The following is a 26,250-nucleotide window of genomic DNA, read 5'->3' as shown; positions in this document are numbered from 1 at the left end:
CAGGATCAAAAACACAGGTGCCTGCCTTACAAAACCAGTCTGTTTTTTGATAGATAATTTTGATGTCTCCACAATACGAATTGGGTGGTGGAATTTGGGGCTGAACTAAATTGGGGAGCTACCAAGAGAGTACTCTCTCTCTCTGTGCTTGCTGCCGCATGCACCTGCTCTCTGAGTTGGGCTAACCCGCAATTGTCCCGTTGCTGTGCTTGCGGAGGGACAGCAGGACTGTCCTCATCACCTCCCTCAATTACTGGAAGAGGAGTTATCGAGTGGGACTTCTCCGACTGAAAAATCACTAAGCCTGCGCCACTGTCATATCCCCTCAGATGCTGTCTCAGTATCTGCTGTGGCAGTCTCTGATCCTATGTCAGAGCTGTCCTCTATAACCCGAGGGAGGGCTTGAGCAGCAGTCATCCAACGAGATGCCATCTCTGCTACTGGCTAAACTGTTGCTCTAAAACACTAGCCTACGTAGACAGTCACAAAATTGCTGGTGTGTGTGATACGTGCAACAGTAGAGGTCACCTTACCTTTGTTTATTTCCCCTCAATCAGTACGTTCTTTCAAGACACTCAAAAAAACCCTTGTCACATACCAATCGTCACAGTCTTTAGAACCTCTAGCACCCAGTCCTTCAATCATTATTGGTGCTCCCACTCCCATGTCGTCCTCCTCGGATTCCCTCACTACCACCCAGCAAAAGAGCCCTTCATCTCTCCATAGCAGGCCCAAAGGGTTTGTACTACAGGGAGTTGGATCCTACTTGCCCCAAGGACAAAAGAAACATGAAAACTTGTTGCCCTTGACCTCTAACAATATGTCCCAGGCGATAGGAATTCCACGTCCCTGAGATTTTGTAATAAAAATAACATTAAATAATACATACATCCATGCGTGTGTGTGTGTGTGTACTTTATTGTGGCTGTGCCAGAGGGTGAGTCCACGACTGAATCAGTGGATGGATAAATGGATTCATAAGTGCAAAGTTGGGTAACAGAACATGTGTGATGACTTACTGAGTGACTAAACCCATGAATTACACAGAAGACATTTTCATTTATAAGCCAGACCTACTGACACAGCCAATGTTCGTTTGGAAAAGTTAACTAGCCTTTCATCTTAGGAATATAGGTTGAAGACCTAAACACTGAACAATTTCACTCATAAGGTCAGTCTGTCACCAAAGGGTGATACACCCAAGAATAAACATGCATATAAGACTTGGGTACTTTCTCCATACAGTGACATCGTTTGGCATAAGCTCTGACACCAAAAGAATGAAAAGAGAAGCTGAAGACTCAAAGAGAAAGCCCAAGATAAAGTTGAAAAATGAATTTAAAACGTTTATCCAGAGGTAATTTGGTGCCAAAACAACCCTAATAAAAGAAAGCACAGAAACCACAACATAGCAAAGGAACAATTCCACTAGTTCCTGTTATTACATCCAATAATGGCAAAAAAGTGACAACAGTGGGGAGGTTTACTTTTGAAAAACCTAATGGACCAGCTTTGCACACAATCACAGCAGCCATAAGAGAATAAAAAGAATATTAGAACATTGGAATGCTGGAGGCTCCATTGAAAACAATGGAGTGCTGCGGGCTTTTATAAAGCCCCAGCGCCAACATTCCAATGTTCGCTTTGTTCACAGCAACAGCTGTGAACAAAGCCTCACGGAGCCCGAGGGGATTTTAATCCCCTCGGGTTCCGTGAAATTTTTTTTTTTTTTTTAATAGAACATTCTGCCCTGTGTGGCAGAATGTTCTAATAGCCTTAGAACCCGCCGTAGCGGGCTCCACCGGCTATTAAAGTCCCTCTCCCTTGTTAAAACGCGGGGAGCGGGCCTTTAATAGCCGGTAGAGCACGCTACGGCGGGTTCTAAGGCTATATTAGAACATTGGAATGTTGGGAGCTCCAATGAAGACAATGGAGTGCTCGAGGCTTCTAATGGCTCCTAAAAGCCAGAGCTCCAACATTCCAGTGTTTTTCACACAGTAACAGCTGTCAATAAAGATCTTGCAGAGTACGAGAGGATTGTAATCCCCTCAGGCTCTGCGAGGCCTTTGTTTTATATTCATTAGAACATTCTGCCCTCTAGTGGTGGAATGTTTTAATAGCCTTCTAGCTGGGCTATACCAGCTATTAAAGTCCTGCTCACTTGTTAAAGACACTCAACTTTAGCTCAGGAACTAACACTGGAGGGAGCCTTTAGTGGCCTGTATAGCCTGCTATGGCAGGCTATAGTGTATTGACTGTATCCCACAGTCTTATCTGGACTTGCCTTATCCAAACGTAACAATGTAAGTATGAACAATTGTGATGCAAAACATCCTATCTTCAACATTAAAAATTCAATGGTTTTATCTAATTACCAGTGAAGATAAAGTAACTGTTTTTCGTAAATAAAGGGCATGTTGAGGAACAATATCCATTAACATTCTACCATTTTACCTTGCCTTATTTCACAACCAACCTTAAAAATGATAACCAGGTGCGTTTTGTAAAACCAATCATACGAAAATATTTTTAGACAACAGATGAAGATATGCAGATGATACATAAGCATATTTATATTTGTATATGCATGAACACTGAATTACTTTCCTGCAGAGTTTTCAGTTGTTCATTCAGCTTTAAAAGATCAGAGACTGAAATTGGATGACAGTGTTAATCCTGTAATAGTACTGTACAAAGATACTCTAGTGCCACCTGACTTTACAGACACCACAACTTGTTAAAAGAAACTGATACTTCTGTAGGCACGCTAGTACCAATATGGCGGTTATAACATGAAAAGAATCTGCAGAACACACCTTTGATTTCAGAATCCGTGTTGGGAGTGCCGGCATCTCTCTGATCAAAGGAATCTGAAGATATGCTTCTTTCCCTTTTGCCCTTCCCTTTTGTTCCATTGCCAGACCCATTTTTGAGTCCCATGCTCACAGCAGGGGCCTGCAAGGACTTGGGGGTGTGGTTTCCACTCTTTCCGTCACACGGGGAGGGCTGCGACTGGATAGCGGAAGCCCCCTGCTTCCCTTGACTGGAGAATTTGGGATCCAGTTGCGGGTTACCAGATGGGGACATCACTGTAGGGGGACGCACCATCACCTCCTGCTTTTGTACTGGGCTGTAGAATAAAATTAAGTCAATCAGGTTTATAATTTCATCCAAATAATTCGGAGTAAACAGTTCCCATAGTGAACGAACAAAGCTGTTCCCTTTGTATATTAAAATACACTTGGAAATAGCTGTCAGTTCAAACCTATATCACATTTTTCTTATACAATAGAAAAACAAAGACAATAAAAATACATGCTTTTTAAGTAGACATTGAAATAAGCTGTTTCCATGGCAACAGCAGTCAGACACTCTTAGCGAAGAAACCAAGCAGTGCACCGTGCAGAAATTGATATTCAGCCAAGGATACTCCAGCTAGCTATTCAATCAGACGGACACGATTCAATAGCAGGTTGAAGCAGAGACTGCTCAGCTTCTATAATATAATCCACAGACAATCAACCATGCTCTAATAACTGCCCCCTGGATAACAAAAATGACTTCCACATTGTATCATGCTTTTTTTCTTTTCTTCATATAGCACACCACCAACCTTATTACCTCACCCGTTTGTGCGTGGGATATATGTGACTGATTGCGAGTTTGCCCATTGAGGGTGGTCTGGGGTAGACTGGAGAGAGTATGCCCAATGTAGTATATGTTGTATTAGATGTCCGGTTTTCCCTGCAGTTGAATTCTGAAAGGTGTCTGCTGGTGAGACTTTGGAGCGTCAGTCAATAAACCTGCCGGATAAACCTCGTATCAGTGATGTGTTTTAGGAAGGTATCTGCAGGTTATATCACAGCTGTGCCACTCCCTGCAGTCTTAGTAGACTTTTTTTTAAGGTGTCCTCAAATGAGCATACCAGTACATCCCATAATAAACGTGTGGCTCCAACTTTACCTTCCACCCCTGGTAGCTCTCAACATATGCTGAAACAAAGCACACAATAGAGCAGGCTGGAGAACGAATTTATTTAAAAAAATTAAACAAAAAAACACAGATTATAAGGGATGACACATCCACAACAGCAAAGTAACTGCCATGGCTTTGCCAATATGAAAGCACTGCAAATGTCTAACATGATTACTGCCCAAAGCAATGGTTCTCATTTAAATGATCTAAGAAGCTAAAAGGCTGATTCGGGCTACCAACATTCAAACCTTCAGGTAACAACACATTTTAGCTGAAAGTAAAAAACTCACTGACAAATGCGGCAGGCAAACAAATCTAACTTGTGGGACACCCTGCTTTCTGTGGCCAAAGGTTTTCGGATAGGCAGATATTACCTGGACCGAGTAAACTACGAGAAAATGGAAAGTCACTAAGAACGAAAACACGGTTAGAAAAATAGACCCTGCGAGTTGTAGCGATGTCCTAAAACGAACCATCCACTGGCAGGATCTGCAGGCACGCGCTAATCTTCAATGCATAAAGGGACTGTCATTCTGGGTGCAATGAACAGAACTAGGGGCAAAAACACAGGCTTTCGACATCTGGGATGCTGAAATCAACTACTCACAAAACAAGCATTTGCAATCCAACGGGTCTCGTATCTGCTCGAGTTAGAGCTATTAGTGTTGTAAATTCCTAACTGGACTTTTCTTGCCACATAAATAGAAAATTAAAAGTTAAACAGTTTCACATAAGGGAGCCGATTCACAGCGCCACAGCCACCATCCGCGTGAAGAGACACACAAAAGGAAAAAAGGTTGGCTCGCAGTTAAACTAATCGGCAAAAGTCCAATTAGCCATGTAACAGGGGTGATGGCCAAGGCGGTCACAAAACCTCCCCAAGGATGGACAAAGGTAAACCATTTACCAATGTCAACGTATTTTTTGAAGGGCAAGCCCACGAACGAGTGGTAGTCATGTGCGTGAGGTGGGCGTTGTTAAAAGCCCAGATACGTACCAACACGTCGGAAAAACAGAGCTTGCGCGCTGCAATGCTCAACCTAAAAAGGAGAATTCTACAGCAGTGGTTCCTGTTGCCAACACTATTCCTGTAGCCCTGTCACATACGAAGGATCTTCGCCTTAAGCACTCATTCGCATTATTCATGGCTATAAGTGAATTTCAGTACCCAGGTATCTGCTTTGAAAATGTAAGCCACATGGAAATGGAGCCGTCACTTGTTACTGGCTTCCACTGAGACCTTTAGTCATTGCTTTGTACCAAACAGGATCATCTACTCCCACCATCGAGATGGAGTGGAGGATTATGAAAGAAAAAAATCTTTCCTTTCAAAATGTTCCGATTAGGGCCGGGAATGGAATGACAGTAGAGTACAGCGCTCCATTCACAAGGCTTCCTTGTTGCAAATTTAATGTATGAATATCTGCAGAATAAATAATACAATAATGCTCCTAAGTGCTGTTTTAGGGCTAATAAAACTTTAAGGGAAATAAAATCCCGTTTAGCGATCCGACGCACAGATAATGCCATTTAAATGACAAAAGAACTGGTACAAAACAGATGGTATGATCTGTACGGTTAACAGGACTGGCAAGATGCACCTGGGTGCCTTGGTAGGCTCTAAAATAGCAGGGTTGAGTACTTCACTCGTATTAATCAATTTTGGAAAGTGCATGAACAAGCGCTGGCAAAGTCAATAGGTCTGAATTTCATGTGCTAATGCAATCAGGGAGCCCGGGGGGAGCAGAGAGTGGTAAAGTAGTCCACCTTGCAGTTTAACATAAGCATTGGAGTGGAAGCAGAAGGATACACAAACAGCAAATGCATGAGGGTGAGATTAATACAGACCCAAGTCCACTTATTTATATTGTTAGCAACAGGTCCGACTGATTGCTGTGCCTTCAAAACGAAGACCTGAAAACAGCACTGTCCCCAACCACTGGGAGGCAAAACCTTAATACGCAAGAAGCTGCACCATTAAAAACGTATAATCCGCTCTCACTGGAGTACCTTGGTCAGTGAGATTTTTTAATGGGGGATGTCGGCTTCACATTTCCCAACAATATACACTGACATATGGTAAAATAATTACATGAGAAGCAGGACATGAGGGACTTAAGGGGCAGTGGAAAAGGGGAGAAGTGCGGATTAGGGTTAGTTAAATGACAATATGTTGTAAAATAACCAACAGTTAAGAACTTCAGAGAAGAGTGTGTGCACGTAAAAACCCCAGGTGAAATCAGACAGCCACCTCACCATAGCCAACTAAAAGCACACATATGCAACTATTTAATAGAGAATGTATTTATTATTGGGGTGTAAAATCCCAAGAAGCCCTTCTGAAGTTATGCCCCAGCCCGTTCCGTATCACCAGAGGTTACCTCATGACCCTCCCCTCAATGTGCATCAGAACAGAAATCTGCACTATCCACTGGCATTTTGACGGGCGCTTAGTTCCCTATACAGCAGGTCATCATGCATGGCTACCACAGGTAGGCCTATACAGAACGTCACAGACCAAGGCCCAACTCCCTTCCCCTCAGCTTTTCAGTTCTGCTTTCCCCCCCAGTAGATCACCAGCTCTACAGTACTTGATATCTGGAAAGCTCAGATAATATACCATCCAAGCAAGGTATCAACAAGAGATATAATACCAATCGAGCAACTTTCAAAATGTCAGTTTGTGTATGACTTTTGTGTGACCTAATGTTAGTGTTTGCTTGACGATTGTAAAATAAATCCTGTATTACCTAACTTTGGAATAATACCTTTGTACCCTTGCTTGCAATCCATACATATTTAAAAAAAACAATAACAGTACTTGGAAAAACGTAGAAGCAGTACCATTAAAAGGCTTTAATGAAGAGAACCATTGTTAATTGGACATTTCAATTGCAGCTTATGGATGGCACCACTTTATTACATAGAATTACAAGAATTCCACAGTCCAACAGGAAGTCTACTGGCTACATTAGTAAATTCACCCCATTTTTAGAAGGTATTAACAGTCTTTAACGAGAAACAAAATATTAGAACGACCAGCAATTTTGATTTATTAAAATAAACAGCGTTTCTGCCAATGCATTGAACACCTGTGTATTATTGGTCCAGAGTGTCGCAATTCCTCTATAAGAAAGGGGATAGCCTATTTTTCCAGTTTAAAGTGCAAATGACAACTAGAAAGGCCTCAAAGTGACTAAGTAAACGCAGCTTAACCAACAACGCCTACTATAAAGATGTACACTTGAGCTCCCCAGATCGGTTGGACTCTTGATGAAAAGGCCTACACGTCACAGCACAAACTCGAGGCGATTTGGACTTTCATATATGTACGAAATAATGTGACAAAATCAACTGAGGGAAAGAAAATACAACCCATGCAAACGAAGAAACAACGATCTGGAGGCTAAAGGAAAGATTCTGAAATGACGCCTTAAATAACCGAAGAAGCTCAGACGCCAAGGACCTGGGCAGAGACCAAACGCTTTTCAAATTTATATTTTGAATGGATGCTGGGGCGACACAATTACACAATTCCACAATAACGAGTCTCTACCCAAAATGGTTGAGTAGAGGGTAATAAACAAAAAGCATCTAAGCAGTACACAGCTCAAATTAACAGACAGTTTAGTTGTCTGCTTTACATAACTGAAAACTGGAGAATTTTTGTTAAAGCCGACTGCATCACTTTAAATGCGTTTGTACACTTAGGAGTCTATTTTTCGGACTGGCTTTTCCACTTGATAACTCACTACTGTGGTTTAAGTCAATAATGAAACCCGTTTCTATGTACACAAAGATGAGCAACAGGAAGAATGGCGTCGGCTAAATAAACAGGACCATAAGATCATGGCCCTGTTATCAAGGGCAAACAAAACGCACACAACAGGTACATGTTCTGTAAGGGAAACACTAGCAGGGGGGGCCTGAATACACCAGTAAAACTCCACAAGGGAGAAAATTAATGCAGATGAAGACCACTGGAAAAATGCTTTATAGCTGTTTAACACAGATCACCTAAGAGGTTAAAAAAAAAATCTATTTAAAGTGGTTGAGACTAGTTTAAAAGCAAACATGCAAATGTATAGATGCTTCCTTAGTGTAATGGGTGTGCAGCACTTCATTAGCTGAGTCGACGTGCCCCTTTTCTAGTCCAAATATACAAGTACTGAAATATGGAAATGATTGTGCTACATATTTGTAAGGCTAATTTTTATGATTTCCTCTATTTGCAATTTTTTGATAATCTCCTCGGTAGACACAGCTGAAAACGTTTAAACAGCCTGACGCACTGTTTCAAAAAGGCATAGGTACCTAGAAACAAGCCTTGGCAGAGCCAATGGGACTGATTGTTACCACCCAACATTTTCGCTTTGTCCTGCTTGTTTTGTTTGGTCATAGTTTTTTCAAAAGTTATTGCTTGGGAAGCTGCTGAACCCTCAATCAATCTGAAGGAAAAAAAAAAAAGGAAAGAAAACATTTAGTCAAAGAAAACCCCCATTGTTATAGAAGGCCCTCAGGGACGAACTACGTTGTGTGTGGATGGCTCTTTGGCTAATTCAGAGTGATTGTCTTCTGCCCTTTTACAATGAATGAAGTGGGATGGCCCGGTGCCCCATTCTGTAATCGGTGGAAGAAAAATGTGAGTGATGATACAGTAACACCAATGGGTGAAGATAGCTGACTGAAAGACCCTCGTAGTACATTATGCATATATGTGTAATAAAATCAAAATGTCTTGGCTATCACCAGACCTATAAAGACCCACAGAGTGCTTGCAGATTCAAATCTCTGCTTTTAATTCCGCGGATCATCACTCAAGAACACTGCCATTAGAGCCTTATATCTGTGAAAGTGCAAAATACCCCTGTTATAAGGTAAAATAAGCTTACAGTTTTGAGCATGCAACACCTCAAAACGTCCTTCTATTAACACGACCTACTTGTTTGGATCTTTTAATGAGCAGTTTATTTGAGCCAGGAGGCATAGTGAAAGGACTTGCCCTGAAGTAAATTGGTTCCAGGCAACCTAGCTGAATAAGCGCCAAGAACAGTCACAAACGGGACTTGGAAAGTGAACTACATATATCATTTATATAAAACAGGAGGAATAAGGGATCTCAGGTGTTTGAATTAATCTCCTGTGCATTTTGACTTCAAAAATGTTAATAGAAATATTTCTATCAATAAAAATGAATCGGATAGAAAAGGATGCCTGCAAACGATATAAACATTTTTAAAATAAGCCTAATGCAATAGTGGTCCAAACATGAACACCAGATTTTTGACTCACTTAGGCAGTATAATTTCCAGTTTATTTCAAGGCTCAAACAAATATTGGCAAAGCCAGCAGGTCTCACTATGCCACTGTATTGTGGCTACTGATCTTGGCGTTCCCAAAGCTAGAAGCTTTTATAATACACAGACATTGGCAAAGCTAATACTGGCGACCATTCATGCAAAAAGTTTTGAAAACCTTGTTTCTATACTTCCAAGATGGCCACCACATTGTGTGACAAAACGGGAGGACAAGTCCACACAATTTCAAAGTATAGAAAAGGAAACATTACTTTTCCGTTACATTTTGTTTGCAGCTTGTAGTAAAGTGCTTTGCACACTCCTTCCACCATCTAGTGTTGGGCACACACGTATCAAGTTGTTTGTTCGAAGCAAAGGTTTGGGTTTCGAGGACAACCAGGGAGCCTTCCCTGAAGCTTGAAATGCTCTATACTTTGAAGTAAGCCACCACTGCGCCATGCAGTGTGACGACCTAAGTCATCACATTGAGTGAAGCAACGTGCAACCATCTCGAGAGTGTGTAGAATTGTCTGAAAACAATGTGTTCTACACTTTCCAGACATAGATGACTTGCGTCAAGTTGAATGATGAAACTTGTGTGGCAAGCAACTATAAATATTTTTCATTTTCTTTACTATAAGAATGACCAGTCAGCGCTAATAGCTTTGCTAAGCATTCAGGCACTGGTAAACCCAACTTCGGCAGCCATGCTAGGAGAAAGATAGGTGGTGAGGAAGACAAGAATGGCAAAAGGGCGCCAAATGGGGAAAGAAGTGAGCAACTGAAGAGCTGGCGCATAAGGGGAAACAACTAAAAGCCACTGATGAGTGGCAGCAGAGTGACAAAACCAGATAAAGCTTAGCGGAACAGGGAGGGAAAGCAAAGCACAAGTTTGATGTGAGAGCAATTCTGAGAACGCCGGTGGGGGGTGAAGAGAAAATCAGCATGTTGGACATAAGCTCCGAGAGCAAGGAAACTCATGCATTCCCATGGTGTGCCAAAAAAAGCAAAAGAACAAGTACTTACCCTTGTAGGCAAGACCCACATTAGTAATTTTTGTATCTATAGCTACCTTCGCTATTAAGTTTATAAAGGGATTACTTTGTGGAAATGTTTTAGGTGTCAATAATTATTGGTGAAACATGTATAACCATGTTACAAATCTGTGCAGCCACCAAACTCAACATTTGTACATTAGATTGTACTAGCTTTCCTAATGAATACACCACGTCTTCATTCTATAAAAGTCACATTCACTAGAGGTACCTTTGAAATACTTAACCTGGCCAGAAAAAGTACATCATTCTCAATTGCCGAATGATCAGCGTTTCCCCTATACTTTGGAATAAGATGCAACAAAATCACTATTTTCTACATTGTGTATGGTTGCTTACTACAGAAGAGCATCCTCTGATGCTACTCATGGTTCAAGCTTATTTTCCGTGTGGGAAATACAACCTAATGTATGCAGTGAAATACAACAAAACTATATTATAGATAACTAACCTCACTTCTTTTAAATGAAACAATTTTAAAACTATTAAAAACAAGTTAAATCAATCAATCAATCAATATATTTATAAAGCGCACTACGTACCCGTTAGGGTTTCAAGGCGCTGAGGGGGAGGGGAGGGGGGTGAGCTGCTACTGGTCGAAGAGCCAGGTCTTGAGGAGTCTTCTGAAGGTGAGTAGGTCCTGGGTTAGTCACAGGTTGGTTGGGAGAGTGTTCCATGTTTTGGCGGCGAGGTAGGAGAAGGATCTGCCTCCGGATGTCTTTCGGGTGGATGCGGGGGACGGTGGCGAGTGCGAGGTCTGTGGAGCAGAGCTGTCGGGTGGGGGTGTAGAAGTTGAGTCTGTTGTTGAGGTAAGCAGGTCCGGTGTTGTGGAGTGCTTTGTGTGCGTGGGTAAGGAGCTTGAATGTGATACTCTTGTCGACTGGGAGCCAGGGGAGTTCTCTCAGGTGGGGGGTGATGTGGTTGCGGCGAGGTACGTTGAGGATCAGTCGGGCGGATGCGATTTGGATGCATTGGAGGCGCCGCAGGTGTTTTGTCGGGATGCCTGTGTATAGTGCGTTGCCGTAGTCTAGCCTGCTGCTGACGAGGGCCTGTGTTACTGTTTTTCTTGTGTCTGTTGGGATCCACTTGTAGATCCTGCGGAGCGTGTTGTAGCAGGAGGATGAGACTGCGTTGACCTGTTTTGACATGGAGAGGGAGGAGTCGAGGATGAAGCCCAGATTGCGTGCGTGGTCTATCGGTGTTGGTGGGGTTCCTAGTGATGGTGGCCACCAGTAGTCGTCCTAGGCGGAGGGGTTGGGTCCGAGGATGAGGACCTCCGTCTTGTCAGAGTTCAGTTTCAGGCGGCTGTTTCTCATCCATTCGGCAACAGCCTGCATTCCCTCGTGGAGGTTGGACTTGGCGGTGTGCGGCTCCTTGGTGAGGGAGAGGATGAGCTGGGTGTCGTTGGCGTAGGAGATGATGTTGAGGTTGTATTGGCGGGCTACTTGGGCGAGGGGTGCCATGCAGATGTTGAATAATGTTGGGCTGAGGGATGAGCCCTGGGGTACGCCGCAGATGATTTTGGTGGCTTTGGAGCAGAAGGGGGGGGGGGGGGGGGGGGGGGGGGGAGGCGGACTCTCTGGGTTCTGTCAGAGAGGAAGGATGTAGTCCACTCGAGGGCTTTCTCTTGTATTCCGGCTTCGAGGAGGCGGGTTCTCAGAGTGTGATGGCATACCGTGTCGAAGGCGGCTGCTAGGTCCAGAAGGATGAGTCCTCATACCACAAATTACCCCTTCATGAAGGGCCCACTTGTATAGAATTTCAAAAGTAAAGTTAGTAGCCGTCTTATACCTAACCTGCTGTTCCCTGAAGAAAATGTTACTTATCTTTGTTAGTGATATTTAAAGTGGGGACTCTCTGCCTGTAGATTCTTCATCTTTTGAATATCACAGATGTCATACTGAATCCAGAAACTTTTCAATACCTCTCTACTCTAGTAGGGGTGCTGGCTCCACTTAAGCCAGTTAAGTGGTATGCCTGTGATGTCAATGGAGCCATAAAGCACCCCTGTTGGCGTGCTGATATAAATTTCCATTCATTTTAAACACAGCTTTGAGGAGACAGAGGAAACCAACATCAAGAAGGTATGCGTCAGGGAGGTGGGCAGATCAGGGAGAAATCTGCAGATACAGAGTATTTACTAGAAGGAAAACGTTACTAACCCAGTAAACATCTGCTCGTGGCATGTAGTGCTGTAGATTCACATGCTTTGCCTTAGTCCACCATCTAGTGTTAGGTCTGGAGTGTTACAAGTTTTTTTTTTGTTAGAAGAATCTTTGGAGTCACAAGATCGAGTGACTCCACCTCTCGGTGATAATGCGCATGGGTACAGAGTCCTTTGTTAGATTGTCTTCCCGAAGGCGGGTGAGTTAAGGAGTGTATATAGAGAGTAAAAAGAAAAAGATGCCCAAGCAATGTATTTATTTATATATATACAATATTTATAAAATAATGCAACTACAACTACCAGAGGCGTCCGGGGAGGAGGGAGGGTGCATGTGAATCTACAGCACTATAAGCCATGAACAGATGCTTAATGGGTAAGTAACATATTCCGTTTGATAGCAGGTGTGCTGTAGATACACATGCTTTGCATAGACTGTAAAGCAATCCCTCCAAGTAATTGGTGGCTAGCCTGTAGGAGTGGGAGATGCTTGAAAAAGTGTTCTGAGCACTGCTAGGCCAACATTGGCTTATTGATGCGCTAAAACATTTACACAATAGCGTTTAGTAAACGTATGTGGTGTAGAACAAGTAGCAGCTTTACATATATCTGCTATAGGGATGTTGCCTAAAAAGGGCATAGAAGCACCCTTTTTCTGTGGGAATGTGCTTTGGGCAATAGGTAACTGCCTTTTGGCTTTGGCATAACAAGTATGAATGCACTTGACTATCCATCTGGCGATACCATTTTTTGATATTGGATTACCTTTATGAGGCATTGAAAATGCTACAAAGCTGTTTGGATTTCCTTAACTGTTTGGTCTTGTCAACTTAATGCATAAGAGCCCTTTTAACATCTAGTGTGTGAAGAGCTCTCACTGCAGCAGAGTCTGGTTGTGCGGGGAAAAAAACTGATAACTCAATTGACTGGTTGATGTGGAATTGTGAAACTACTTTTGGAAGGAATTTAGGGTTTGTTCGAATGACTACTCGGCCTCTGTGTAACTGGAAGAATGGTTCTTCTAAAGTTAGAGCCTGGAGTGCACTTACATGTCTTAGTGATAGCTAAAAAAAAAAAAAAAAGGCTACCTTCCATGAAAGGAACTGTAAAGGGAGAGCATGCATAGACTCAGAAAGTGGACCCATGAGTCCAGCAAGTACAATATTAAGGTTCCAGGATGGTGCTGGCGGACCCTGGGTGGAATGACAGACCGTACATGAAGGCTTTGATAGCTGGAATGCTAAATAAAGAGACCTATTGTCTGTTTTGGAGGTAAGCAGCTATAGTTGCTAAATGAAGACTAATAGATGAGAATGCTAAGTTTGCGTTTTGCAAATGCAGCAGATAGCAAGCAATGCCTTGGGATGAGGCATTGAGAAGGTTAATGTGTTTAGATCGTGTAACAGGATGTTACCTATTGCTGGAAGCTTTTGTATTCGTCTGGAGGTATACATATACATGTTACACTGGGATGATAAGACTGAGTGGTTTTTATTTATGCCCAGATGTTTTAGTTGCATTGTTGTATGTTTTTAAAGTCAATTTAAGAGTTCTAGTTTGTGTTGATACAGGTCCTGGACTTATGTCCCGGGTAACCTCTTTTTCCTTTTCTTCCTTTCTATTCCTTTACAGGTATCCACTTCGCAGCTTCTCAACTCCCATGTCGCCAGAGAGAGAGAGGGAGAGAAGAAACAAGAAGTCTCTATCAGGTATATATGTTTACTATCCTCTTCAGGTCTTCTTTTATTATTTATTTTCTGTGATATTGTGCATTTTAAGGAGGAAGTGCGCGTTTTGGTGAGCGGGTTAATAAAAAAAAAACTAGAGCAGCAGCGTCTCTGGTTTCTTGTCGCCTTAAACCAGACAGTGCTCCCCTCGGATAGGTGGGTCACAACATGCACTCAGGTTAACATTTCTTTTTATTATTCTCCTTTCTTTCTTATAGTATTCTCTTAACTCTTGCTTACGTGGGACCACTGGGCTGACAATCTGTCATTTTAGTGATCCTGTTTATTAACTAAGGAATCAGTGCTCCCCTCATATTGGTGTTCTTTGTGGTCGCTTTATAAAGGTCCTAGGCCACCTTTGCGTTATAGTTGTGGTTGCTAGCTTCCCATACAATCCTCCCAGCTACCCTTCTGCCAACACCAACAAGTCAAAACAGGAACCGTATAAACGGTCCCGTACCTGGGAAAAACATCACTCCGGGGACGTGGCTGGGTCTTCCAGTCGCTCCCTTCTCTTCTGGTGGGTCTGGGTTCTTCCCTCTTCCGTTGCGTGGGATACCAGCCTTCTTCCTGGTTTCCTCCACCCTCTCTGTCGTTCCCGTACCTCCTTGATGGTCCCGCATAGCTCCTGCTCCTCTGCCTTAGAGGTCCTGTCTGCCTCTCCTCACTTCCTGGTTGTTCTTCCTCACCGGGTCTGTTGTTCCTCCCTCCGTCAGCACATTCCATTGTGCTTGCCGGAGGTTTACTTCCTTGAGTCCCCCAAGGGGCTCATGGATCACCCTTGCATCTCCCGTCTTTTGCGCCCTGGCACAGGTCGACAGTAGCATCCAAAATGATTCAATTTTGCAGCATAACACTGCCTAGTTGTAGGTTTGCATGCCTCTTTAAGAATGTCCATACATTCTGGCAGAAGATTTAAATAACCAAACTCCAAGACTTCAGGAGCCATATCGCAAGATTGAGCGTTTTGGCATCTGGATGTCTGATCGGACCTTGACTGAGTATGAAGGTCCGGCATGTTGGGGAGTTTTTCGTAGGAGACTATGGATAGATCTAGAAGTGTTGTGAACCATTGTGAGTGAAGTTTGTCTCAGTTTGCAAACTAAAGACAAAATGAGCAGGAGAGGTGGAAAAGCGTAGGCAAATACCCTTGACCAATTCATCAACAGAACATTGCCCTTGGACTGAGGGTGTGGGTATCTGGACGCAAAGTTTTGGCATTTTTAATTTTCTACAGGGGCGATGAAATCCATTTGTAGTGTTCCCCACCATTAAAAAGTACTAGTGATTGACTTGTGAGTGGAGTTCCCATTCGTGGACTTGTTGCTGCATCCTGCTGAGAAGGTCTGCAAACTGGTTGTTCATTCCTGGAAGATATTCCACCACTAGGTGAATGTGGTGGTGAATTGTCCATTTCCATACTGTTCGAGCGAGATGGGACAATTGAGAACGTGCCCCTCCCCTCCTCATTTCTGCAGATAATACATGGCTGTCATGTTGTTTGTACGGACTAGAACCACTGTGGGAGAGTTGTGGTAGAAAGGCTTTGACTGCTAGGAAAACTGCATGCACCTCCAAGTAACTGATGTGGGAAGCTTGTTGAATGGCATTCCATATACCTTGTATTGTGATGTTGAGGTGGGCTCCCCAACCTGCCTGTGATGCTTCTGGAGTGAGTGATTTGAGTCACTGGGTCCTGAAGGGGCCAGCCTTCGGAGAGGCTGGAGGGATTCCACCATTGCAGAAAGTGGCGAGTGTGGTGGTCCAACAACACAGGATCTTTGAGATGACCCTGTGACTGAGACCACTGATGAGCAAAACACTGATGTAAGGGACACATGTGTAGTCTGGCATAGGGAACGATGGCAATGCAGGAGGCCATCATCCCTAGAAGTTGCATCACTGTGTAAGTGTGGTTTTCTTGTAGTTGGGAAATGAGTTTAAATGCGGGCTGGAGATGGATATGTTAGGCCAGAAAGAGCATTGAGAATGGTCTAGGTAAAGCTGCTTCTGTGAAGGCTGCAGATGAGATTTGAGAAAGTGGATTGTGACTCCTAGAGTATGTGATTTGAGTGTGACATTGTTGGTTTGTACTGGCTTTGATGAGCCAGCCGTCCAAGAAGGGGAAGACATGAATAGTTCGTAATCTGGAGGTATGCTACAACTACTGCTACAAATTTTGTAAAGACCCTGGGGGCATCTGCTACCCTGAATGGTAGAATCTTGAACTGAAAGTGTTTCCCCACAATGACAAATCTGAGGTACTTGCGGTGTGATGGACGAATGGTAATATGAAACTAAGCATTTTTCAGAACTAAAGCTGGCATGAAGTCACCTTGTTGTAACAATTAAATGACATCTTGGAGAGTGACCATATGGAAACGCTCTGATAGAATACAGAGGTTAAGTGGTTTGAGATCTAGAATAGGTCTGAGTGATCCGTCCTCCTTTGGTATAAGGACGTATAGGGAGTATGCTCCTAAACATTGCTGTGAAAGGTGAACTGGTTGTAAGGCCCCTTTGAGAAGAAGAGAAAGATGCTCTTATGAGAGTTTGTGAATGCGAGGGGGGAATGTTTGGTGGAGTGGAAATTAGCTCCAGACATTAACCATATTGGATAATTAACAGAACCCACTGATCTGTGTTAATGTTGGACCACTGTGGGTAGAAATCATTTAGTCTTCCTCTACTGGAGAGGTGTGAGCCGGTGAAAGATGTAGGTAGTCAATGGCATGCAGTAGAGGCAGATCCTCTAGAGGTGGATGCCTTTCCTCCACCTTTGTTTGCACCTCTGTATGAACCTCTGAAGGAACCGCTAGTATAGAAATGGGTGCCTTGCTTGATTTGAGAGGTGGAAGCCTCAGTAGGATGGTATGAAGCATCCCCTGAATTGTGAGTGATGAAAAGTACCCCATTGGGGTGTGGTGAGTAATGCCCCATAGCCTTTGCTGTGTCAGTCTTTTTTTTTTAGCTTCTCTATGGCATTGTTAACCTCTTGACCAAACAAGTGCTCCCTATCGAAGGGCATGTTAAGAACTGCCTGCTGAATTTCTGGCTTGAACCCTGAACAACTAAGCCAAGCATGTCTCCTGAAGATAATGCCAGTATTAATATCAAGTGCTGCGTTGTCTGTGGCATCGACTGCACATCTAATTGAGTTTTTTGAGATGGTCTTAGTCTCACAAACTATCACCTGTGCCTTTTTACTTCTGGGAGGTACTAAAGAAGATCCTTCAGTCTGTCCTTATGAGCCCTGTCGTACCGTGCTAAGAGTGCCTGCGAATTGGTTATACGCCAATGCTTGGCAGCTTGCGCTGCCACCCTTTCCCCTGCAGCATCTAGTTTTTTGCTCTCCTTATCAGGGTAAGGTGTACCTCCCGCTGATTGGCTGTTCGCATGTTTTCATGCTGTGCTGACAACTATGGAGTTAGGAGGGACTTGTGAGCATATAACTATGGGTCTGTAGGTGCCTCCTTATATATATTTTTTTCTCTACCCTTGGGGTGATAATTCTAGACCTAACAGGTTCTTTAAAAATATCAGTGGCATGTCGAAGCATGCCGGGTAACTGAGGCAAAAACAGACTTTCTTTATGGATGGTGATCAGTGTATCGAAGAGGAAATACTCTTCGATAGGGTAAGTGTGCATTTGGATAGTGTGGTATGCAGCTGCCCATACTATGACCAGCTGATAAGATGATGTCTTGAGGAGGTGATGGGAATGCTGGGTATAAATTAAGGTCATTTGGTAAAATGGAATCTGGATCGTACAAATCCTATGGGTCAATGTCATGTGACATGTCACCTAAAGAACTTCCATGAGGTGGTGGTGAACCTTGTGGAGAGAACTGTGGCTCAGTAATAGGTGTAGGTGATTGTGGAGGTGGTGGAAGGAAGCACAGGAAAGTGTGGTGGAGAAGGATGGTGTTGAAGCGGAGCCTCGGCCTTGTACTTTGACACCTTCTTAGGTGGAGGAACAGTGTCTAAGGCCTGTTGAAATGTAAGCTTCCTCTTGATTTGAACAAGGGATGGGGGTTTGAGAAGAATTATTCTTCAAGTTCCTTTTTGAATATGAAGCAGGCGCTGACTAGCATCCCTTATCTCCAAGATGAGCTCCACGGGTAAAGCTACTTCCAAAGAGTAACTGGAGTCTTTGGAAGATACAGTCTTACGTTCTGAAGTTTTCGGTGTCAAAACCTTGCGCTGAGCCGAAGCAGTCCACTCAAAAGCCAGTGTGGTTTGTTTTTTGCTTGGTCCCGAAAAGGTCGGATTGATGGGCCTGCTCGATCCTGAGATTGTGTGGGATGTTCTGGAGCCAAAGTTATCTTTCGGATCCAGCCATCGCCAGAAGGCAGTGGCGGTCCAGTGACCTGCTTTTGGGGGTTACTTAAAGTTTTTATATGGAGAGTCTGGGCAGATGCACTCTCAGGTTGCGTGGAGAAAAAAAAAAAAAAAAAAAAAAAGAGGCTGGCTTTCAATGTCTGATTGGACATCGGACTCTTCTGTGGAGAAGGCCTCCTACTGTTCAATTTCCTCCTGTGCGTGTTCTTCCCCGAAAATATCAGGAGTGTGGCTGGTGTCTTCGACGCCATCTCCAGCTGACGCGCTCTTTGGTCCCAGAGTGTCTTCTTGGATCAAAAGGACTAGCAGGAATTTCAGCTTTCTTCTTATGGTCTGGGGAGATAGACAAATTACACACCAGGTGTTGATCGGTGTGTGGGAATTTCGAATGAGCGGACTCCTGATGCAGACATTTGGATCGACTACGTTAGGTAAAGGGAACGCGATCGAATAACAATACCATTGCAGAAGGAAAGACAGAAAAGAACTGTTTGAAATAGACTGAGCTGAAGAATAGCGGAGTGAGAGGAACACGTGTCTAAACCAGACGGCGGAGAGAAAACAATCTAACAAAGGACACGATGCCCATGCAGTGTCACCAAGGGGATGAGTCACTCGTGACTCTAAAAGATCCTTCAAACAAAAAAACAACTTGTAACACTCCGGACCCAATACTAGATGGCAGACTTATGCAAAGCATGTGTACCTACAGCCACACGACATCAAACAGATAATTACCAAAGGTAAGTAACTTTTTCTGACCAATACTTCTACTGGTTTACTTCTCCCCATTTGAATAGATTTTCCAGGCAGTACCCAACCAGGAGGAAGAGGCATGGGTAGTTATAGCAAATCATCATGAAGGACTGAGCGAGCAAAGTGGCCTTTCCTTCTACCCTTAAACTGTAATGCTGTGCAAAATTGTGGATGGAAGCCTAGGTCACTAGATGTCTGCCACAGGCACTTCTCTAGCCAAAAAAGAAATAAAAGATTTCTCTGGTGAATTGAGTTCTTATATCTTTTGGTGGGTCACTGTGTTCTATGGTCTAGCACATCTTGATGCACAGGATTAACCACAGTGACAATGTCTTCTTGTGCACTGCCTTTCCTTTCATCTTCCCCATGTGACCTGTGAAGAGCTACTTGTCCAGTCTGAATTCATAAGTTCTTTCTAATACAAAACAACTAGCCAGCATGTAAGGGGTCAGTCTGTGGAGTTTTACTTTTTCTTTTGTGGGCTGTGGCAGAGAGAGGAAGTGTGGCAGGATGATGGATTGGTTCAGGTGGAATGGGGAGACCTCTTTTGGCAGGCAGGCAACCCTGGTTCTTACAACCAATGTAGGACATGGGAAGAAGGAAAAAAAAAAAGAATAAAAGAGGAAAAAGGATGTTTTAAACTCAATGCTTGTAAGTCACTGACACATTTAGGTGATGTGATAGTGATTCAAAAGGCTGCTTTAAAAATAAGCAGCCACAGCAGGAAATTGTGCAACAGCTCCCATGAAGAACTCATCAAAAATGTGAGAGCAAGGTTAACTTCCCTTTGAGGCACTAGAAAAGGAGTTAGGGAAACTTGTTCATGAGCCCCTTCAAAAACCCAAAACAATGGGTGATTTGAAAAGAAATGGTTGGTCAGACATGCGCGAGAAGGCCATATTCTAACCCTAACAGCGACCAACAGACAAGCCTGAAGAGGGAGTTGCAAAGAAATACACATGAAGTGTGCCCAAGAGACTTAAGATGTACTGGACTAACTCCAGGTGTAGGCACTACTCTTGGTCATCAAGAGGACACTGACTGGGACTGTACACACACAGTGCACCAGCTAGGTGATCGGACAAAAACCAGACCCGATGGTCCTGAGCCCGGGACCAGAGCTACTGCGCTTCCTGGCAGAGAAGAATCAACCCTACTCTCCCCTGCTTGCTGATGTACCAAATCGCATTCATATATTCCATCAAGCTCTAGACAGACTGGCCACAAAGGAAGAAAGGCCTTGAGAACCAGACAAATCCCCACAATTCCAACAGACTGATATGGAATATCTGTTCTCCTGGAGACCAGACAATTCTTCCAGGTGAGCTCCAATATAGTGGAGGCATCCATAATAACTGCTGTCACCAGATGTGGGAGGCTAAATGGTTTCCCTTAGGACAGGTTGCTTTCTACACCCAACCACTATAGACCCACCACAGTGCACTTGGAGATTTTGATAGAACTTTGAAGATCTCCCTTGTGTTGTAACCACTGAAGGACCATCATGTGCCTGCATGCATGAGTGATCAACAGACTGCAGGAAGCTAGTAGACCAAGCATGAGTAAGACTATTGCTCCATTCTGAAACATCAGAATCAAAGTCTAAATGTGCTGAACACACTATGGAGGAGGGAGGACAGTTCGATGTGATGTCAAGTGCTGCCCCTATGTACAGGATGTGCTTAAAGGGCACCAGGTGACATCGGCGTGTAAAACCAAGACTAAACAGCAATGTGGCCATCATCAGCAGGTGGTGAGACACCATCCCCAATGACATGGCTTCGATGAGAGTCTAGGTAAGAGATTCCAGCATGTCTGAAATGGGCCACTATCACCAATATCACTTTCTTGAAGACTCAAACAGTGGGATTCAGACCAAACAGAAGGACAAATTAGTGGTGTTCAGATCCCACTGAAAAGTCAAGCTATTTTTCAGCATGACTTCAGGACAGGGGTGCGTTAAGTAGGCATCCTGCAGGTCAACAGACACCAACCAGCCAGCCAGTCTTTGCTTCCAGTGCAAACAGAAGCAGAGCTAGGGACAAGCTTTATGAACTCTTTCTTTTTGGAGGAACCAGTTCAGAACCCTAAGTACTAGGCTCAAACAGACTGCAATCCTTTTTGGGGATCAGGAAGTACCGGGATTAGTAGACCTGACCCCCGTTCCTGCTCTGGAACCAAGACCACCATGACCTATTGGAGCAAAATCTGTACTTCCTGCTTTAGGACATGCAAATGGTCTGGTGGAAGAGTATTGGTAGGGTAAGAGCAGGAGGGTTGTTTTGTTGAAAAGGTATGGCATACCAACTTAACACAATCTGCAAAATCCAAAGGTCTGAAGTAATGCCCCTCCAGGCTTGTGGAAAAGAGGATACACGTTCTTCAACTGGTTGTCTATGCTGTGAAAAGAGGGAACTAGGGCTGCTTCTCTGCAGTGGCTGGGGAGAGGAAGGCAGTGGTGGTGGCAGTTTGAAGTGGAAGGGCCAGTGTTCTTCCTATGCCCCAACCTCTATACTGCCTCCCTGTTTTGCTGTTGCAGGGACTGTTGCGGATGTCCCTAAGACAAAAAGCGTCTGGAGAACCCTCAGAACTTTCTAAACTGGAGACAGCCTCTTGTGTGAGTTTGTAGGACAAGTGATCTGGCAGTGACCTTACTGTCCTTTAACCTCTAAGATGGTGTCAGCTTTTGCATCAAGGAGCCAGAAACCACCAAAAGGAAGGTCAATTACAGTGATCTGGTCAGCCCCGTACACCCAATACTCCTCTGCCACGCATGGAGGCGCATAAAAACAGATGTTTCCATGACTCTTGCAACAGCATTGCTGTATCCAAGCCAGACTATTACTTGTTTGGCCTCCGCTTTACCATCTTCCTCCAACTGTGAAGAGTGACTCTTCAAACTATCCAGAAGATTAGGGAGAACTGGTTGTGCTGTGTCCCCAAAGGGCATGTACATACTTGCCAAGGAGACAGATGGCATTTACTAGAGGGCTATGTTCTCTGCTGAGAAAAACGTTTGCAAACTGCTTTTTTTAAAACTTTTTTTTCAAAGGATGTGATGGAAAAGGCACCTGGTGACAGTCTGGAAGAGCAAGAAGCTTGTACCACAAGGCTCTCCAGTGATGCATGCATAGCTGGAAACACCGGGATTCGTGAGGTTGGTGTGTAGTGCCTGGTTATTGATCTGTGAAAGCAATTGGATTTCCCCAAACCACATTTACTGGTTCTGTCAAAGCCTCAAAAGGGTAGAAAGGGTTCTGTGTTATGGGAAGATGTATGTAGACCATCAGTAAGGACGTTGTCCTTTCTTTCCATGAAGTGCAGCTTCTAGTACAGTATCAATGCCTTTTTGATTGTCAAGTGGCATGATGTAACTAAGTGAAGAAAGCCCAAGTGGGAAATACAGGTACTAATCCAGAGAAGTACAGAGACCACTGGCGTCTGTGATCCTGCAAAAATCAGGGTACAGAGCATTGTTATGTCCATCTCCATCATCTTCATCTTGAACAAAGTCACCAAAATAAGTACTTCCCTTCTTTTGAGACGTTAAACCTCCCTGCTTTAACAGTGACATGAAAATCCCAGAGGCAAAGACTGGCAAGAAGGTTGTGATGCCAGTGGAGTTGGTTCAGGAGCAGGAGACAAGGCTGCTCCACTTGTGGTGGCATTTGTGGCACTGGTGGAGTCAATTGAGGTGCCCCAAAGACAAAGGGATCTAGCAAAGACAAGTATGAAGGTGGTATCATCAGCACTGGTGTCTAACGTGGCACTGATCCTGAAGGCAGTCGATCATCTATTCTTTATACTTTTGTCACCCTAAGTGGGAAGGGTATGCCCGGATTCGGTCCTGTGCTCACTTTGCCAATAAATTCAAGCAAGCCTGGCTGATGAGGGGTGATAATCTGAAACCGGTCGCAGGATGCTAGTTTCCGGTCCAGAGAGCACCTGGCCTGGCGGTTCGGGTTGGACGGTTCCCACGGGAAGAAGGGTCAAGGCTTATTTGCATATGGCTGGGTCCAAACTGTAGGTGATGTGGTGAGCAAAAAAAACGATGGATTAAACCCAGGTCTATGACTGGGGGTGAATGTTTGCACTGTCTATTATTCTGTCCATCTGTTCTTTTGCCTCTGAAGGCAGGGGGGTCACTGTGGTCGAAATCCAAGCCCAGGTGACTTACAGCAAATGAAGGTTTGGTGTCAACAAGCCTTGAAAATAAAGATCACTGGAACCATGAGTTTGTGCTCCAGAGGCGGCCATGGATCATCAGAAGATGTCGTACTTTGTATTAAGGAAAATAGCTGGATTTGTTCCTGGAGTAGGGAAATCCAATTAAGATTGACTAGTCCGGGGCCTTGGAATTGGCACTGCAGGCGGTAGTATCTCCAGGATCAATGTCGGATCAGTTGGAGCTCAAGACGTCTTATTCTTTGTGATACCTTCTTTCAGTTTCTGCTCCAATGCAAATGCTTATGGAGAGGGATGTCTTGGAGACTTACTTTTAGAGGAGTGTGGTTGTACTGAATTATGTAGCCTTTTCTCCTTATGTCTTTTCTTGACGACATCGAAGACTCAGGCGTTTTTGGACTGGGGCTGGACATTCGACATCCTAGACGTTCCCCCAGGGCGGGGACCATAAGCATGTTCTGACGAGGGATCTGAGGGGTTTCTTCTGTTTACGTTTTACCCAAGTGCCTCCTCTGTGTTTTTGAGTCTGGTGTTCAAGAGACTGCCCCATAAAGTTTTTATTTATTTTATTTTATTTTAAAAGGAGTTACCTGCGATCTTTCTTCTTTGTGTTTGAGCAATTCTATTGATGATTCTTATCTCAGTGTCTGAACCTTCTCCTTCAGCACCTTCGGCTAGGTTATCTTCATCATCACTCAACAGACGCAGGTCTACTAACGAAGTTTAACTCTGCCCCTTCATGGCGTAGTGTCCGGTCTGTTTTTCTCTTGCCTTCAACAGTTTGGGCTTGAAACCAGCACAGGCTTAGCAATCATCGCTCCTATGGTTGAGTGAGACAGATTACACACCTGATGTTGATCTTTCTGCGCAAATTTGGGATGGCACTTCGGGCTGAATGGGAATGGAGTCTTCATCAGGCGGAAGAGGGAGCCCCCTGTCCAAGCATTCTCCAAAACAACTCTGAAGCTCCTGTTCGACAAATATTTTCCAGTACCTCTATGCAGTGGTGTTCTTCTGATGTCTCTTCGACTAATTTTGCCCACATGTTTTTTTTCACAAGTTGGAGAGCCAGGAGCTCTGCGTCTAAACCCAATGGCGAAAACAAAGAATCTGAAGATGGCAACCACAAGTGGAAGCTTCTGGGGTATGAGATCAGAGGACGGTGGCTAGGACACCAAATGGTGGGACTGTCAAAACCCAAGCCAACCACCAGATAGCAGAATAATGCACAGCATGTGAATACAGAAAAGATTCATAATGCAAAACTCAGCAAGCAGAAACAAGACAAACAGCAGGTCTATGTGGTGCTCAAGGGAGCAATCCCGAAATTATAAGTACAGGATAATTTTTTTTTTTAAATGAAGCGCACATGAAAGCTACTTTTGTGCAGACCCCTTTCATTCTGCATTTAGAAGTAGTGGCCATCTACGAACACCTACTACAGCAGTTAATGTGCAAAAATTCACAATCATTTTCTCTGCCCTAAAATGCAAAATAGACAGTAGAAGACGGGACGTAAGCTGTGTAATATTTATTTACATATGTATATTTTGACATGTTATGGTTAAGTATGTGACAAAGATGGAGATCTTAACTACACAGAAAAGTTTGTTAAAACTTACTGAAAAATTCTCACATGTTTTCAGGCAGGGTAGAAGAAACGGCAAACTTTGAAGGTTGGCAACTACAAATGGACTTTCCAGTTTATAACAAAATACCTGGAAAATGACATAGCTTAAAACAATTTACTTTCAAGACTTTTACACACCACGTGCTAGGAAGGTGCCTGTAGACTATTTACAAGTGTCTTGACAAAAGTCTAAATATGCATTAACACTACTGTAAATAGTATTTTTGCAGTTCATTTAAACATCTGGATATAACGTAAAAGTGAAATATCTGTTTGATGCAGTCAGTTCTTAAATGTTGTGACTGAGCCCATAGCTGAAGTAACAAAGATTTAAGAGCACAGGGATAGGAAGATTAATTTGTAAGCAAAATCACTCCCTGCATGGAATTTAAGGGGATGTATGACAGAATTGGGACGGCATTTACAACAAATGCCTTTACAGTGACACTGGAACCGCAACAGAGACTTTACATCGAAAAACTTTAGAACGCTTTTTTTTTTATTTTATTTTTATTTTTTACCTTTACCATGAAAACTGAAGAGTTTTATAGGTATGTATGAAGCGGAGGTACTCATAACGAAGGCTTTATAAATAATGCAGAATTCGAAGATGGTGCTAGCCAGCAGGGGTAACCAATGGAGTTCCACTGGTATAAGGGGACATCAGCATATTTCTTTAAACGTGCTGCAGAATATAGAATGCCCTTCAGGGGTGCCAGGACGGAGTCTGGGAGGCCACAGAGCTGGTTGTTACCACCATTCAGATGCAAGGCCTTGAACAGCAGTTCTGAAGCCACTTTCTGGAAGAAACGGTTTTAATTTCTTTGGAACAGAGAGCTAGCAGCAGGTTGTCTGTTTTCGACACTGTTGATTCAGTTTGATGTTTGGTGTTTATGGTATCTCAAAGTGATCTGGCTGCCAATGAAAGTTGAGAATCAAAGCTGTCATTTCATCAGGTTTGTTCTTGGCAAACAAGAATTCTGTCTCTGTTGGGCTGAGCTTCAGGTAAGTGCTGGACATCTGGATGATGTGCAGGCAGTTCTTGAGGTGTGGGACGTCTGTAGTAGAGAAGCATTTTAAATATCACTTTCTGTAGTTAAGTGATACCTCAGAGCTAAGA

General features: G+C 43.6%; 1 protein-coding gene across 7 annotated transcripts in view; it reads right to left on the bottom strand.

Annotated features, from left to right (window-relative positions):
* BCL9 (BCL9 transcription coactivator) overlaps positions 1-26,250 on the bottom strand; it is a 505,695-nt gene that overhangs the window by 89,207 nt on the left and 390,238 nt on the right. For all 7 annotated transcript variants that reach the window (XM_069202611.1, XM_069202615.1, XM_069202616.1 and 4 more), the window contains one exon: positions 2,817-3,130. In XM_069202611.1, coding sequence (XP_069058712.1) covers positions 2,817-3,130 — 314 coding nt within the window. The remainder of the gene's footprint in view (positions 1-2,816; positions 3,131-26,250) is intronic.

The sequence above is a fragment of the Pleurodeles waltl genome, chromosome 8 (assembly GCF_031143425.1).
Source record: "Pleurodeles waltl isolate 20211129_DDA chromosome 8, aPleWal1.hap1.20221129, whole genome shotgun sequence".
Taxonomy (NCBI): Eukaryota; Metazoa; Chordata; class Amphibia; order Caudata; family Salamandridae; genus Pleurodeles; species Pleurodeles waltl.
The sequence above is the reverse complement of the archived record's forward strand: the minus strand, read 5'-3'. Positions and strand labels throughout refer to the sequence as shown.